The 14004-nt window shown below is 43.0% G+C and overlaps 1 protein-coding gene across 2 annotated transcripts in view; it reads left to right on the forward strand.

Annotated features, from left to right (window-relative positions):
* Nucleotides 1–14004, forward strand: part of SYT17 (synaptotagmin 17) — a 228729-nt gene that overhangs the window by 12314 nt on the left and 202411 nt on the right. Inside the window, exon 1 of one of the 2 annotated variants that reach the window (XM_040356899.1) lies at nt 11710–11866. The exons of the other annotated variant lie outside the window; for it this stretch is intronic. Coding sequence (XP_040212833.1) covers nt 11861–11866 — 6 coding nt within the window. The 5' untranslated portion in view covers nt 11710–11860. Of the gene's footprint in view, nt 1–11709; nt 11867–14004 lie in introns of those variants that run through there. 2 annotated transcript variants of the gene reach the window in all.

Here is a 14004-nt window from a genome sequence, read left to right on the forward strand (position 1 = left end):
TCTGATGGACCGTTTTCATCAGTTAACCGATGAAGCTGAGTGATGGTCAGTCGTGCCTACACACCATCAGTTAAAAAAACGATCGTGTCAGAACGCGGTGACGTAAAACACAACGACGTGCTGAAAAAAACGAAGTTCAATGTTCCAAGCATACGTCGACTTGATTCTGAGCATGCGTGAATTTTTAACCGATGGACGTGCCTACAAACTATCAATTTTTTTCTATCGTTTAGGTATCCATCGGTTAAATTTAAAACAAGATTGCTTTTTTTTTTTAACCTATGGATAAATAACCGATGGGGCCCACACACGATCGGTTTGGTCCGATGAAAAGGGTCCATCAGACTGTTCTCATCGGTTTGACCGATCGTGTGTACGCGGCATTAGTTTAACTCCTATAGTCGGGAAGATACTGGAGAGTTTAATAAAAGACCACATAGATAAGTTCTTGCTGGAAAAAAATATTTTAAGCAACAGACAGCATGGATTCATAAAAGACAAAAGTTGTCAGACCAACCTCACTTCTTTTTATGAGGAGGTAAAACCTTGGACAGAGGGGTGGCTGTGGATATGGCATACCTGGATGCAAATAAGTTTGACACAGTTCCCCACACACCGCAAATGTGTAAGGTAAAGTCTACAGGCTTGGAAAAATCTATTTGTAAATGGATAGAAAACTGGCTAAAAAATAATTAAGAGAGTAGTGGTTAATAAATCTTACTCTGAATGGTCTAAGACTATGTGGTGTACCTCTGAACAGTTCAGTTTTGGGCAGAAGTTCTCAAAAAGGATATTGGGGAACTGTAGAAAGTGCAGAGAAGGGCATGGAGGAGCTCAGCTATGAGTAGAGATTAAAGGGACTGAATTTATTCTCTCTTGAGAAGAGGAGTTTAAGGGGAATATGATCACCATGTACAAATATATAAGGGGTCCATATAGTGAACTTGGCATTGAGTTTTTCATTTTAAGGTCATAACAGAGAACGAGGGGGGTACTCCTTACGTCTAGAGGAAAAAAAGATTTCATCTCCAAATACGGAAAGGTTTCTTCACAGTAAAAGCTGTGAAAATGTGGAATAGAGTCCCTTCAGAGGTGGTTCTGGCCAGCTCAGTAGATTGCTTTAAAAAAGGCCTGGATTATTTCCTAAATGAACATAATATAACTGGATACTAACATTTATAGGTAAAGTTGATCCAGAGAAAATCTCCTAAAGGGGGATCAGGAAGGAATTTTTTTCCCTGCTATAGCAAATTGGAGCATGCTTTTCTGGGATTTTTCACCTTCCTCTGGATCACCTGTGGATGAAGGATTGTGTACAGTATATGGGATTGTATGATTTTTCTTTTTGATTGAACTTGTGTCTTTTTTCAACCTGACTAACTAAGTAACTTTGTAACTATGAAAGACACAAATATCATGCAACATCAAAAAATTGCTATTGCCACTATTTTATTCAGTTTTCTTTAAAAAAAATTATGTTGTATAATTCTTTGGAGGTTTTAAATATTTTTTTTCTAGCAAAAAATGTAGTGTGTGAAAAATGTAAAAATTGTCCTGTACATTAAGTAGCTAAAGATCACAATAAGGACTCTAAGCCCTGGTTCACATTGGTGCGTTTTGACGACAATGGCACCGTCCATATCAGTGCGACGCTGCATTTGCCACGCGGCACCGATGTCATCAAGTAGTTTCTGTACTACTTTTTTTTATTTCAGGGGTGAGATTTCCATTGACATCTGTACAGAAACCTGCACAGATGTCTCTGAAATTGCCGCCAAAATCTGGACTGACATGCGAAAATGAAATGGTGCGAGTTCAGCTTTTTTTCAGGTCACCCGGTTGCAACGCTGCTGTGGTGTATAAAGCTTTATAAAATGTCACTTATGATTAGGGTTGTCCCGATACCGATACCAGTATCGGTATCGGGACCGATACTGAGCTTTTGCGGGAGTACTTGTACTCCCGCAAATGCCCCCGATACCAGATCCGATACTACCCCCCCCCCCGCCGCTGTCGTCGCCGCAATGCCGCCGCATACTGCAACGCCGCTGCCGCCGCCTAGTTAATCAGTGTGCGGAGAACATTACAGCTTTCATTTGAATAGCTGTCTGTTCCGCGCCGCGTATAGACACTCCCCCTTGCACGGAATTGGACGGGTGATCTGTCTATCAAAGTGCAGATCACCCGTCCAATCCCGAGCAAGGGGGAGTGTCTATACGTGGCGCGGCGGGGAACACACAGCTATTCAAATGAAAGCTGTAATGTTCCCCGCACGCTGATTAACTAGGCGACGGCGGTGGCATCTAGGTATGGGGAGACATGGCTGCATATGTGTAGGGACATGGCTGCATATGTGGGGGACATGGCTGCATATGTGGGGGACATGGCTGCATATGTGGGGGACATGGCTGCATATGTGGGGGACATGGCTGCATATGTGGGGGACATGGCTGCATATGTGAGGGACATGGCTGCATCTGTGGGGGACATGGCTGCATCTGTGGGGGACATCGCTGCATTCGTGGGGGACATCGCTGCATTCGTGGGGGACATCGCTGCATTTGGGGACACATTTAAAAAAAAGTATCGGTATTCGGTATCGGCGAGTACTTGGAAAAAAGTATCGGTACTTGTACTCGGTCCTAAAAAAGTGGTATCGGGACAACCCTACTTATGATATTTCAAAAATGTCTAACAATAAAATGTAAACAGTGTGGTGTGCATCAACACGGTTTCCTTCCAATGAACACCAGTGGCTGTGTGATCAGTGCATCTGCTGATGTGACCAAACCCTAAGGCCCCATACACACGATAGAATCCATCCGCTGAAAAATCCCAGCAAATGGGTTTCAGCGGATAGATCCTATGGTGTGTACACTCCAGCGGATCTGTTTCCGCGGATATTTCTCCCCTGGGATGGATTCCAGCAGATCGAATATTTGCTGACATGCCAAACAAATCCATCTGCTGGAATCCATCCCAACGGATGGATCCGCTGGTCTGTATAGACTCACCGGATCCATCCGTCCGAAGGGATCCCCGCATGCGTCGTAATGATGCGTGGAATTCCTTATATGACAGCATCACGCACGTCGCAGCGTCATAATCGCGGCGACGGCGCGACACGTCATCGCCAGAGGATTTCGGCGCGGATTTCAATGCGATGGTGAGTACACTCCATCGCATAGAAATCCGCGGAAATCCTCGAGAGGATTTATCCATGGAAACGGTCCGCTGGACCATATCCGCGGATAAATCCTCCCGTGTGTATGGGGCCTAAGAAATAATTGGTGTGTGTTTACAGTATATTAGAGGACTGACAGGCTGCCAAGATTCTGCTCTCCACAAAAAGTAAAAGGGAAAATAAGCTCAAATTTCAGTAGCTCTATGATTAAATTCAAAGATGTGTCTCCACAATGTCTATAGCTGCAGAGGTGAAAATGGCTTGTTTTAAAGGGCCTTTACTGCTTGCTAAAGTGGATCTTCAACCTCCATATTATCATCCCTCCTCTCCACCCCTCCTCTTCCAGTCCTCTGCCCGATTAAGTTTTTTTTTTCTTCACTTTTTTTTAAAATAAATGTAACTCTTTAAACACTTTAATACAAATTCTTTAGTGGTCATATATTTTGTTAAGTATTTATAGAATATAAACACACAGTAAATAATACTATAAATACGCTCTCACTCACCTCTGTAGCTGTAGGCACATTAAAATAATTAAATACTTTCTTTTGGAGAGAGAAGAGAGTGAGATAAGGATGCTAAGAATTGGATTGCAACTAGTGCCTTTGTATACATTTTGAGAATGAATTTCTTCACTGTGCCTTTAGGCCTCGTACACACGATAGGTTAACCAGAGATCAACGGTCTGATGGACCGTTTTCATCGGTCAAAACCGATCATGTGTGGGCCCCATAGGTTATTTAACCATCGGTTAAAAAAAAGCCAACTTGCTTTAAATTTAACCGATCGATTCCTAACTAATGTGAAAAAAAACGGTCGTTAGTAGGCACAACCATTGGTTAAAAATCCACGCAAGCTCAGAATCAAGTCGACGCATGCTTGGAAGCATTGAACTTCGTTTTTTTCAGCGCGTCATTGTGTTTTATGTTACCGCGTTCTGACACGATCGTTTTTTTTAACTGATAGTGTGTAGGCGCGACAGACCATCAGTCAGCTTCATCAGTTAACCGATGACAACGGTCCATCAGACCGTTCTCATCGGATGGACTGATGGACTGATCGTGTGTATGAGGCTTAAGCCACAGAGGTAAGTTAGGGCTTGTCTTAACCCCCCCTGGCGGTATTCCCGAGTCTGACTCGGGGTGAGATTTTCATACCAAAAGCGGTAACCCCCGAGTCAGACTCGGGCTCGCCTCGCTGCAGCAGCAGACAAAGTTACTTACCTTGTCCCTGGATCCAGCGATGCCACCGTCCCTGGATCCTCGCTCGATTCACACAGTGCCTCTGTGTGCCGCCGATCTCCGTTCCCTGCGACGTTACAATGCACGGGAGCGGAGAACGGCGCCAAATTCAAAAACGTAAACAAACACCTTACATACAGTATACTGTAATATTATAGATTACAGTACTGTATGTAAAAAATACACACCCCTCCTTGTCCCTAGTGGTCTTCCCAGTGCCCTACATGTTCTTTTATATAATAAAAACTGTTCTTTCTGCCTGCAAACTGTAGATTGTCCATAGCAACCAAAAGTGTCCCTTTATGTCAAAAATGGTTTTAGATCAGCTAGAAAACAGCGATAATAAATTATAATCACTTGCAGAATTGTGCGATAGCGATTTGTGGGGAAATTCGTCTTAAAAAAAATAATAATAATGACAGCGACAATTCTGCAACTGAGCAAATTTCAGTGATTTTGAGTTGATTACATTATTGAATACTTTTTATTAGAATTATATTATTATTTGTTAAAATTATTTATAATTATTTATAATTATTTATTATATTATAATTTATCATTTTGTTTTTTAAAAAATGTCATACCCGGGATGCCTACTAGTCTCTTGTTTGGTCAGATTTAAGTGAGTTATTCCTAAAAATTACAGGCCTACAGTATAAAACGCCAAATTTCCTTGCAAATAATGGTACCGCTTTCAGCATCTTTTTTCTGAAAGAATCATACCGCCAGGGAGGTTAAACCTTATTTACTGCTGAAGGTCTGTAGCCTGGGCACAGTTCACTTCCAAGTGACCCTTCAATCCGGAATAACAGTGGCAGCTGGGATTATTTGCACCTAGCCTGCAGTGCCTTCACACATGTCTCCTGACTCTGGCTCTGCCAGAGCATTAGAACATACTTGAATATGCAAACTCCTAACTTGGCAAAGTAATGTTAAACACTGGCCTTTGTCCCCAGAATTAGTTTTTTACAAATTGCTGTGTTGCAGGTTTTAGTGAGCGAGTGAGTGAGTGAGAAACTTATATAGCGCAACACATGCGAACTGAATCGCCTCTGGGCGCTTGGTATCCATTCCCTGGGCCCTCAGAAGAGATGGGTCTTGATCTTTCTCCTGAAGGCCAGGTGGTTTTCCTCCAGTCGGATGGTGGTTGGTAGAGCGTTCCATAGTCTGGGTCCTTGGACCGCAAATCTTCATTCTCCTTTGGACTTGTATCTGGCTTTGGGTATCTGGAGTAGATTTTGGTTGGTGGATCGCAGAACGCGATTGGTGTTGTGAGCTTTTAGTTTTTCGCATAGATATTGGGGGCATTTCCTTGAATACAGTTATGCGTTAGACAGAGTGCTTTGAAAGTGATTCTGTCTTTTACGGGCAACCAATGAAGGGATCTCAACGAAGGTGAGATTGATTCCCATGTTTTTTTCCCAGTCACAAGTCAAGCGGCCGTATTTTAAACGACTTGCAGACGAGTGATTTGGTATTTTGGGAGTCCAAGATAGAGGGCATTTGCATAGTCAAGTCTGGAGTTGATAATTGTTCCCACCACGACTGCTATGTCTTTTTTTGGGATAAAGGGAGTGAGTCTGCAAAGAAGGCGCAGCAGATGGGGCGATCCGCTGACTACTGACCCTATTTGTGCATCCATTGTCATGTAGGTGTCGAAGATGACTCCGAGATATTTGACTTTGGTGCTGGGGGTGATGGATTGACCCAGAATGTGCGGGGACGTTCTTGTTGTGGCGGGATGAATCTTCCGATTGGCCTGAAACAGGAGAAGTTCTGTTTTTGAGCCATTGAGTTTAACGTAACTCTTTGTCATCCACTTTTCTATCAAAGAAAGGCATTTCTCTAGTGCGAGATAATGATCCTTTCTATTGCAGATGCGAAAATATATTTGTGTGTCATCTGCATAAGAGTGGTAAAGTAACTTCTGGTTGCTGATGATTTCAAAAAGAGGGAAGAGATAGGTATTGAAAAGAACAGGCGACAGAGGGGATCCCTGGGGGACTCTGCATGACACTGTGCGTTTTTCAGAAGTGAAAGGGCCAAGTTTCACTATTTGTGATCGGTTTTCCAAGAAGGAGGAGAACCACGATAAATCACATTCTGCAACTCCAGCTACTTCGACTAGCCGTGTCAGCAATAATTCGTGGTCTACCGTATCAAACGCTGCGCTTAGGTCCAGCAGTACTAGAAGACAAGATTCTCCTTCGTCTGTGGCCTCTAGAGCGTCATCCCATATTTTGAGCAGTGCCGTTTCCGTCCCGTGACCCGGACGGAAACCGGACTGGAATGGGTCAAGTAATTTATGGGTGTCTAAGTGATGTTGTAGCTGTTGTACAACTTCTTTTTCCATTACCTTGGAGAAGACATTCAGGCCTGTTATGGGGCGACGGTGGTTAGGGTCTTTGGGGTTGAGGGTGTTTTTTTTTAGAATTGGTTTGATTATACCTTGTTTCAGCAAGGGTGGCACCATGCCCTCCTTGAATGACTGGTTTATGAGTTGCATGATAGCTGGAGCCAAAATATCGGCACATTCTTTCAGCAGTTTGGTGGGGATGATATCATTGGGCGCTGTGCTATTTCGCAGAGTACAGAAGATGTTTTTAGTGGCATCGATGGAAATGGGTTTTAGAGTGAAGTTAGGTGATTGTGGTGGAATTATGTGGGTATTAGGTTTGTGATTTAGGAGGGGGTAGATGGAGGTTGTATTTTGCTGAATACTTTCATGGATTCTTTCAATTTTTCGTGATGAAATAATACGATAATTTGTTGCAAGATTCTTATGAATCAGAATTAGGGGTTTCTAGATAGACTGGGTTCATGGTCTTGGTAACTAGATTGAAAAGTTCACGGGGGCGGTTTAGGGCATTGGTGATAATATTGGAAAAATTATTTTTTTGGCAATAAAGATTTCTTTATGGTATTTTTTGGTTATTATCTTATAAATGGTGTGGTTTTCCTCTGAAGAGCTTCTTTTCCAGGCTGCTTCAGCTCTTCTGCGCTCTTGCTTTAGCAACGACATCTGGTCGTTAAACCAGCTGGATGCACGTTGTGGGTTTTGGCGCTACTTAGTCGGCTGACTGTAGCAGAGCCTTGTTTATAGCATCAAGAGTTTCTGTGGCTGTTTGATGTAGTCAGATTGTTTTTATTTTGTTCCCTAATGTAGTTTTGAAGAGTTCCGAATGGAGCTTCTTCTGAGATCTAGTCCAGTGTGTTGCCACCGGTTTTACCGTTTTTTTTGAGGGGGCGTTTATGTTGATTGTGAATTTAATGGCATGGTGATCAGTCCATGGTTGCGGCTCATTTTCCAGAATATTGATTTCCAGATCTTGTCTGAAAATGAGATCGAGCGTGTGACCTGAAGCATGCGTGGGCCCACATACTAGTTGCTGCAGACCTAATCCTTCCAAGTAGTCAATGCAGGCGTCGGCGGCGGGGTCATGTGAGGAGTTGGCCCAGAGGTTAAAATCCCTGAGCAGCAGGAGATGTTTGGTGTTTAGGGTATAGGTGGAGATGAACTCTGTCAATGACATGAGCAGGTGCGTTTTTGGACCCGGTGGTCTATAGCACAGAAGTATGTGAACAGCGTCCTGAGGGTTTCCATAAATTGAAGTGAGTACTGAAGGTCTGGTTTAGTGATCGAGAGGTGAGTCTTGTGGATCACCGCCAGGCCTCCTCCTCTTTGCCCCACTCTTTTCTGTTAGAATGCGATAATTCTCTGGCACCAATTCTCCTAGAATGGTGTTAGTCGGCTGTGAGACAGCTTTCTGTGATAAAAAGGCAGTGTTAATCGTTTGGTAGAATGAATTCATGGATTTCTTGTCTGTGTTTTACTGCCGACCTTGTATTGACCAAAGCGCATGATATGTACTTAGGTTGGGGTAAATGCATATCATTTTTGACTGTCGATCGTCGATTGATTCTTAACAGTTGCTCATTCCTTAGAGCTTTTTTGGTGACGGCTGGTAATATTGAGGCAAATGGCTTTAGACCCCAAATGATTTCTGCCAAGTGTCTCAGATTAAACATAATCGCAGAAAAACGCTGGGGAAGTGATATTTGATCGGGAGGTATTCAATGATGATGGGAAGGGTGATTTCCAAGTGGGTTCCCCACTCGGCAAATCTTCCTCCCCGTTTGATCCAGAGGAAGGCGAAAAAAACCTGGCCGTGCTATGCCAATCTGCCGTGACCGGGGGAAAAAAATAATTCAAATTCCTTCCTGATCCCACAAGGGCGATCGGGGGAGCCCTGGATCAAACACTAAGTGGTGGTGGACCCTGGAATTGGAGCTGTTGGACCTGAGGATGTGGGGGTGGGAGCCAAATCCCAGCTTTAGGGCTGGGGAAGGGGAGTGGGGCTATGTCCCAGCAATATCACAGTTGCTGGGGTGTAGCAAGATGACCGCCGACTGGGACTAGGCCCGATCCGGGGGCTGTGCATAGGGTTGCCACCTGTCCAGGATTCACCCGGACAGTTCGTGTTTGGGATCTTGTGTCCGGGTTTCAGTCTGCCTGAAACCCGGACACATTATTCAGATTGGGCTGTGGCTCCCTAAGTAACTGAGGTAGTCACACAAAAATCTGTTGCCTTTCGGGAGATGTGGGCCGCTGTCTGGGGGCAGGTTTGGCATCACTGAGGGGGAGCCACGATGTCAGCAAGAGCAGTTTGACCACACCCACTGTTTGCCGCAGCGCGCTACATTACCAATGTCCCTGAGGCACCCAAAGGTGCCCCAGGTCTTTTATTATCCTATTGTGTATACTACGGAAAAAAATGTGCCCTGTGCCGCTAAAGTGTTTGGCTTGAAGAAAAGGTGGCAACCCTAGCTGTGCAGCTGGGTGAGGCCCGGTTGTAGGGAGAAGGGGGCTCTGGGGCACCAAGAGGCGATGTTAGAGATCCTCCAGGGGCAGGGGTGGTTTAGTGAAGTTTGAGGGGGTTTGTGAGGAGCAAGCGTGGCGCACCGCGAGCTTGCCACGGAATTGTTCAGGCCGAGGGGGGATTGAGGAATGAAGGCAGCGGGGATGCCCCGATCGCGACTGGGAGTGTGGGGGATGGAAGATCTATCCGTTATCCCCTTTGTTGGGCCGCAGCCGCGGCTTATCCTGAAAAGGACGGTCGCGAATTAGCCCAAGGGGAGGTGGATAGGCCTGAACAAAAAAAGGCCTTACCTTGATGATGTTGGGGAGGAAAGAGGGAGGCCAAAAATGGGGGAAGAGTAGCTGTCCTGGATCCTGGCTGAGGAGACCCCTGCCTGTCTGTCTGGCCCTAGGAGTGAGAGTTAGGAGTCGGCGCTGATGGTGCAGAGTCCTGCTGGATGCCTGCCTGGATGTAGAAGGCTGGAATATTGCTGGCTGGACTACCTAACCTTCCTCTGGCAGCAGGTGCTTCAAACCTCACTACAAGCAGAACAGAGGGCAAATGACAATTGATTCCTCCTGGTGATCCTACGAGTGAGAGAAGACTCGTTTTAGGACTTACAGGACATTTTAAAAGATATTGAGAGATGTGTGGAGGTGGAGGCACCTGAATTTATGAAAGCCATACAGTAAACTTCTCGTATATCTTTGTTGCAAAGAAGTTACAGGTCTAATTTTAAAACAAATATGGCCTCAATGCAGTGAGGCATACGTGGCTCCTAAACAAAATTGGCGTCCCTTTTTCCCCACAAATAGAGCTTTCTTTTTTTGGTATTTGATCACCTCTGCGCTTTTTTAATTTTTTGTGCTATAAACAAAAATAGAGCGACAATTTTGAAAAAAATTCAATATTTTTTACTGTTTGCTATAATAAATATCCCCAAAAAATATATAAAAAAAACATTTTTTTCCTCAGTTTAGGCCGATACGTATTCTTCTACTTATTTTTGTTAAAAAAAAATCTCAATAAACGTTTATTGATTGGTTTGCGCAAAAGTTATAGCGTTTACAAAATAGGGGATAGTTTTATGGCATTCTTATTAATAATTTTTTTTTTTTACTAGTAATGGCGGCAATCAGCGATTTCTTTCGTGACTGCGACATTATGGCGGACACATCGGACACTTTCACTTTAGACCCATTTTTAGGACCATTGTCATTTTCACAGCGAAAAGTGCTATAAAAATGCACTGATTACTGTGAAAATGGCAATGGCAGTGAAGGGGTTAACCACTAAGGGGCACTTACGGGCTAAGTGTGCCCTAAGGGAGTGATTCTTACTGTAGGGGGGCGTGGCTGTAGGTGTGACGTCACTGATTGTCAATCCCTATAACAGGGAACAGACGATCAGTGTCACTGCCACAGAGAAGAACGGGGAAGGTGTGTTTGCTCCTGTGACCCGATCGCGGGACACCGGTGGAGATCGTGTCTGCGGGTCCCGCGGGCACGGTCACAGAGCTTCGGACCGGGTGGCGAGCACGCCGCTGGTGGTGCGCACACAACCCACGGCTGGACTCTTAAAGGCCACGTACAGGTACGTGCCTGTGCCCAGCCGTGCCATTCTGCCGACATATATCGGCATTAGGCAGTCCTTAAGTGGACTAATATGGTTTCCCTCATGCCATTGTACTAATAAAGCCACCCCCCTGGTTTTCTGTCATTGCAGGAGTAGAACTGTTAAAGCGGAAGTAAACACATTAAAAGAAAGGGTAATTTCCGGCACGTGCCAAAAATTTAACACTCCAATTGGTTGTGCTCACAACCAAACTGTCAAACTATCCAATGGCTGGTGTCATAACTGATCACATGTGCAGCATCATGGTAGTTGTAGATTAAACAGAGGCAAAGATGGCAGCTTCCTTGGCTGAAAACGATTGGGGGGGGTTTACTTACACTTTAAGTTGTTGGATAGTTTAGCGATATTTTCTGAGAGCTGTGGCTGTTGCACTGATCTTTACTTACTTCAGCAGAGGTAGGGGCACTAATATCAGGCTATATGTGGCAAAAAGTAAGCCTTGCAATAATACATTAAAGTTTTCATCATTGGGAAAACCAATACATTTTTCTTCCCTGCATTATATGGAATAATAAATTACAGGTGATCATCAACTTTCCAGGATTGTAACACACTCTTCGTACTTTACGCCTCTTCATTCAACTCCAAACATTGCATTCCCTTCTTCGGAATTCTTTTATCATTGTCTCTGGACCCCATGTCTTTTTGTCCCCCACCATCCTTTTATTTTCTTTTTTCCTCCCACTCTTGACTCTTTGCACCTCGATTCATGCCGTCCACCCACTTCTTGTGTACATCTTTCCATCTTGTCCTCCTTCATCCCCTACGCATTCTTTGTGCATATATATGAAGGATTCTTTGGATTAATCTTGGTGCAAGCACATAGTTATCCATTGCTACGCAACTATCTCACTGTAATCAAATGTAATCTAATATAACAGTGGCTCTGGAATATCAGTGCAGCAAACACTCAGACTGCCTTGCATTGATTAGGAAAGACAATGATTGTAAGTATTTCTATAGCATATAATTATAGACTGCATGTTGTATTTGATTTTTGAACATTATTGCAATGTCTGATACTTTTGCTGTGAGATTGTTTTTATGATAATATAGAAAGGAAAGTTGTGTCTTTGTATAACTAAGCTCATGACTATGGCAGCATATAAATTCATGTATTCTAGATTGTAGCAGAAGCCTGTAATGACTATGACAAGCTGGAGAATTACATTATTTTGACTCTGCTGATCAGATAATGTCACTTATCATCGTATTACTATTGAAAAGCTGTCTGTTATGTCTCTTTGTAAAAGAAAAAAAAATAATACAAAGGGTGTGGATGACAGAAAAACAGGCTTGTAAAGCTTGGCTTGCAGTTGCTACAGACATTGTGTAGCAGTATCAGTGGATCTGTTAGAGAAATAACAGTAAGGGAGGGATGGGGGTGGCTATTGTTAAACTTTAACATGATTGTGAACTTTTTCTTCACAAATTTAGGAAACATTTCAGAATAATAGGTGTAGATGATAACTGCTCCAGGATTCTTTTCTTTTTGTTTACTCTTTTATGATTTTGCTAAATTAAACTAAGACACATATAGCTGGAGTGATGGGGTTGGGGTATTTGCTGGAGATCCCAGTGATTTAAAGGGAAAGTAATGCATGTGATAGGGAGAGTGTTAAGTACCATGGACAGTACAGAATCTGGTCAATAAGAATACAGCAAAACCTTGGTTTGCGAGCATAATTTGTTCCAGAAAGATGCTTGTAATCCAAAGCACTTGTATATCAAAGCATTTTTTTACAGGATATAAAAAAGAAGAGAGGCACCTCTAAGTGTAGCAATAAGTTGCTAAATGTTGTACCTTCATTAAATGTAACCATATTGCTAAATTTTGGCCGCGTACACACGGTCGGTCCATCCGATGAGAACGGTCCGAGTGACCGTAGTCATTGGTTAACCGATGAAGCTGACTGATGGTCTGATGCGCCTACACACCATCAGTTAAAAAAAACGATCGTGTCAGAACGCGGTGACGTAAAACACAACGACGTGCAGAAAAAAACGAAGTTCAATGCTTCCAAGCATGCATCGACTTAATTCTGAGCATGCACAGGTTTTTAACCGATGCTTTTGCATACTAACCATCGTTTTTGACCGATCGGTTATCAGTCCATTGGTTCAATTTTAAAGCAAGTTCTTTTTTTTTTGACCGAAGGATAACTGACCGATGGGGCCCACACACAACCGGTTTGGACCGATGAAACGGTCCTTCAGTCCTTTTTTTATCGGTTTTGACCGACCGTGTGTACGCAGCCTTAAAGGCTCCTCTCTTTGTTTTTTTATACTCAGTTGTGACATTACGCTACTCTTATATCAAGACATCGCTTGTATATCAAGGCAAAATTTATTAAAACATTTTGCTTGTCAAACCAAGTTACTCTCAAACCAAGGTTTTACTGTACTGCGTAATTTTGGGAGGCTGTGGATGATTATATATGTCACGGTGGAGATAAAAATGCCCATTTTATCTGTTAGGTGCAATGCTCTTTCAAACATGCCATGTTTTCATATGGCACATGCTTTCAGACATTAATCCGTAGTTAAGTTTTGCATGACCCAATTGCTACAAGCATTTAATTGTTATTTTACTTCTATTGAGCCAAGTGTTAAAACATGTAATTCATTTCTTTAAACCATCACATTTGTAATATGTCACATTTGTGATTTATTTGAATGATATTACAGAGGAGAGCTTATTGGTGCCCTTTACATTAAAAATATGTTCAAATACAGTCACAGAAAATTTGGAGTTTGAATTGTTTTTTCTTTTTTGCCATTTAGTATGTAGGGACCCATTTATTTATTTCTCCTGCTTTTGGACAATGGCTGTTTTAATCATGTAGATGTACATATTCTTCTTGTCATTTACAACATTTTTTAAAGACCGGTTACTTTTTGAACTGTTCTGGAATTTTTTGAATATTTACGTCCTTTCAAATAGTGGCCAACTAGTTGTCATACCTGAGCTATCTGTAGCAGAACACCTGTCTAATGTTATCATGACATGTTGTTACTTTCAGTACTTCAAGGAGAAAGAATTATGCCGTTTTTTTCTATCGTTTTTTTAACCATCAGATAATTT

Source organism: Rana temporaria, chromosome 6 (genome assembly GCF_905171775.1).
Source record: "Rana temporaria chromosome 6, aRanTem1.1, whole genome shotgun sequence".
Classification (NCBI taxonomy): Eukaryota; Metazoa; Chordata; class Amphibia; order Anura; family Ranidae; genus Rana; species Rana temporaria.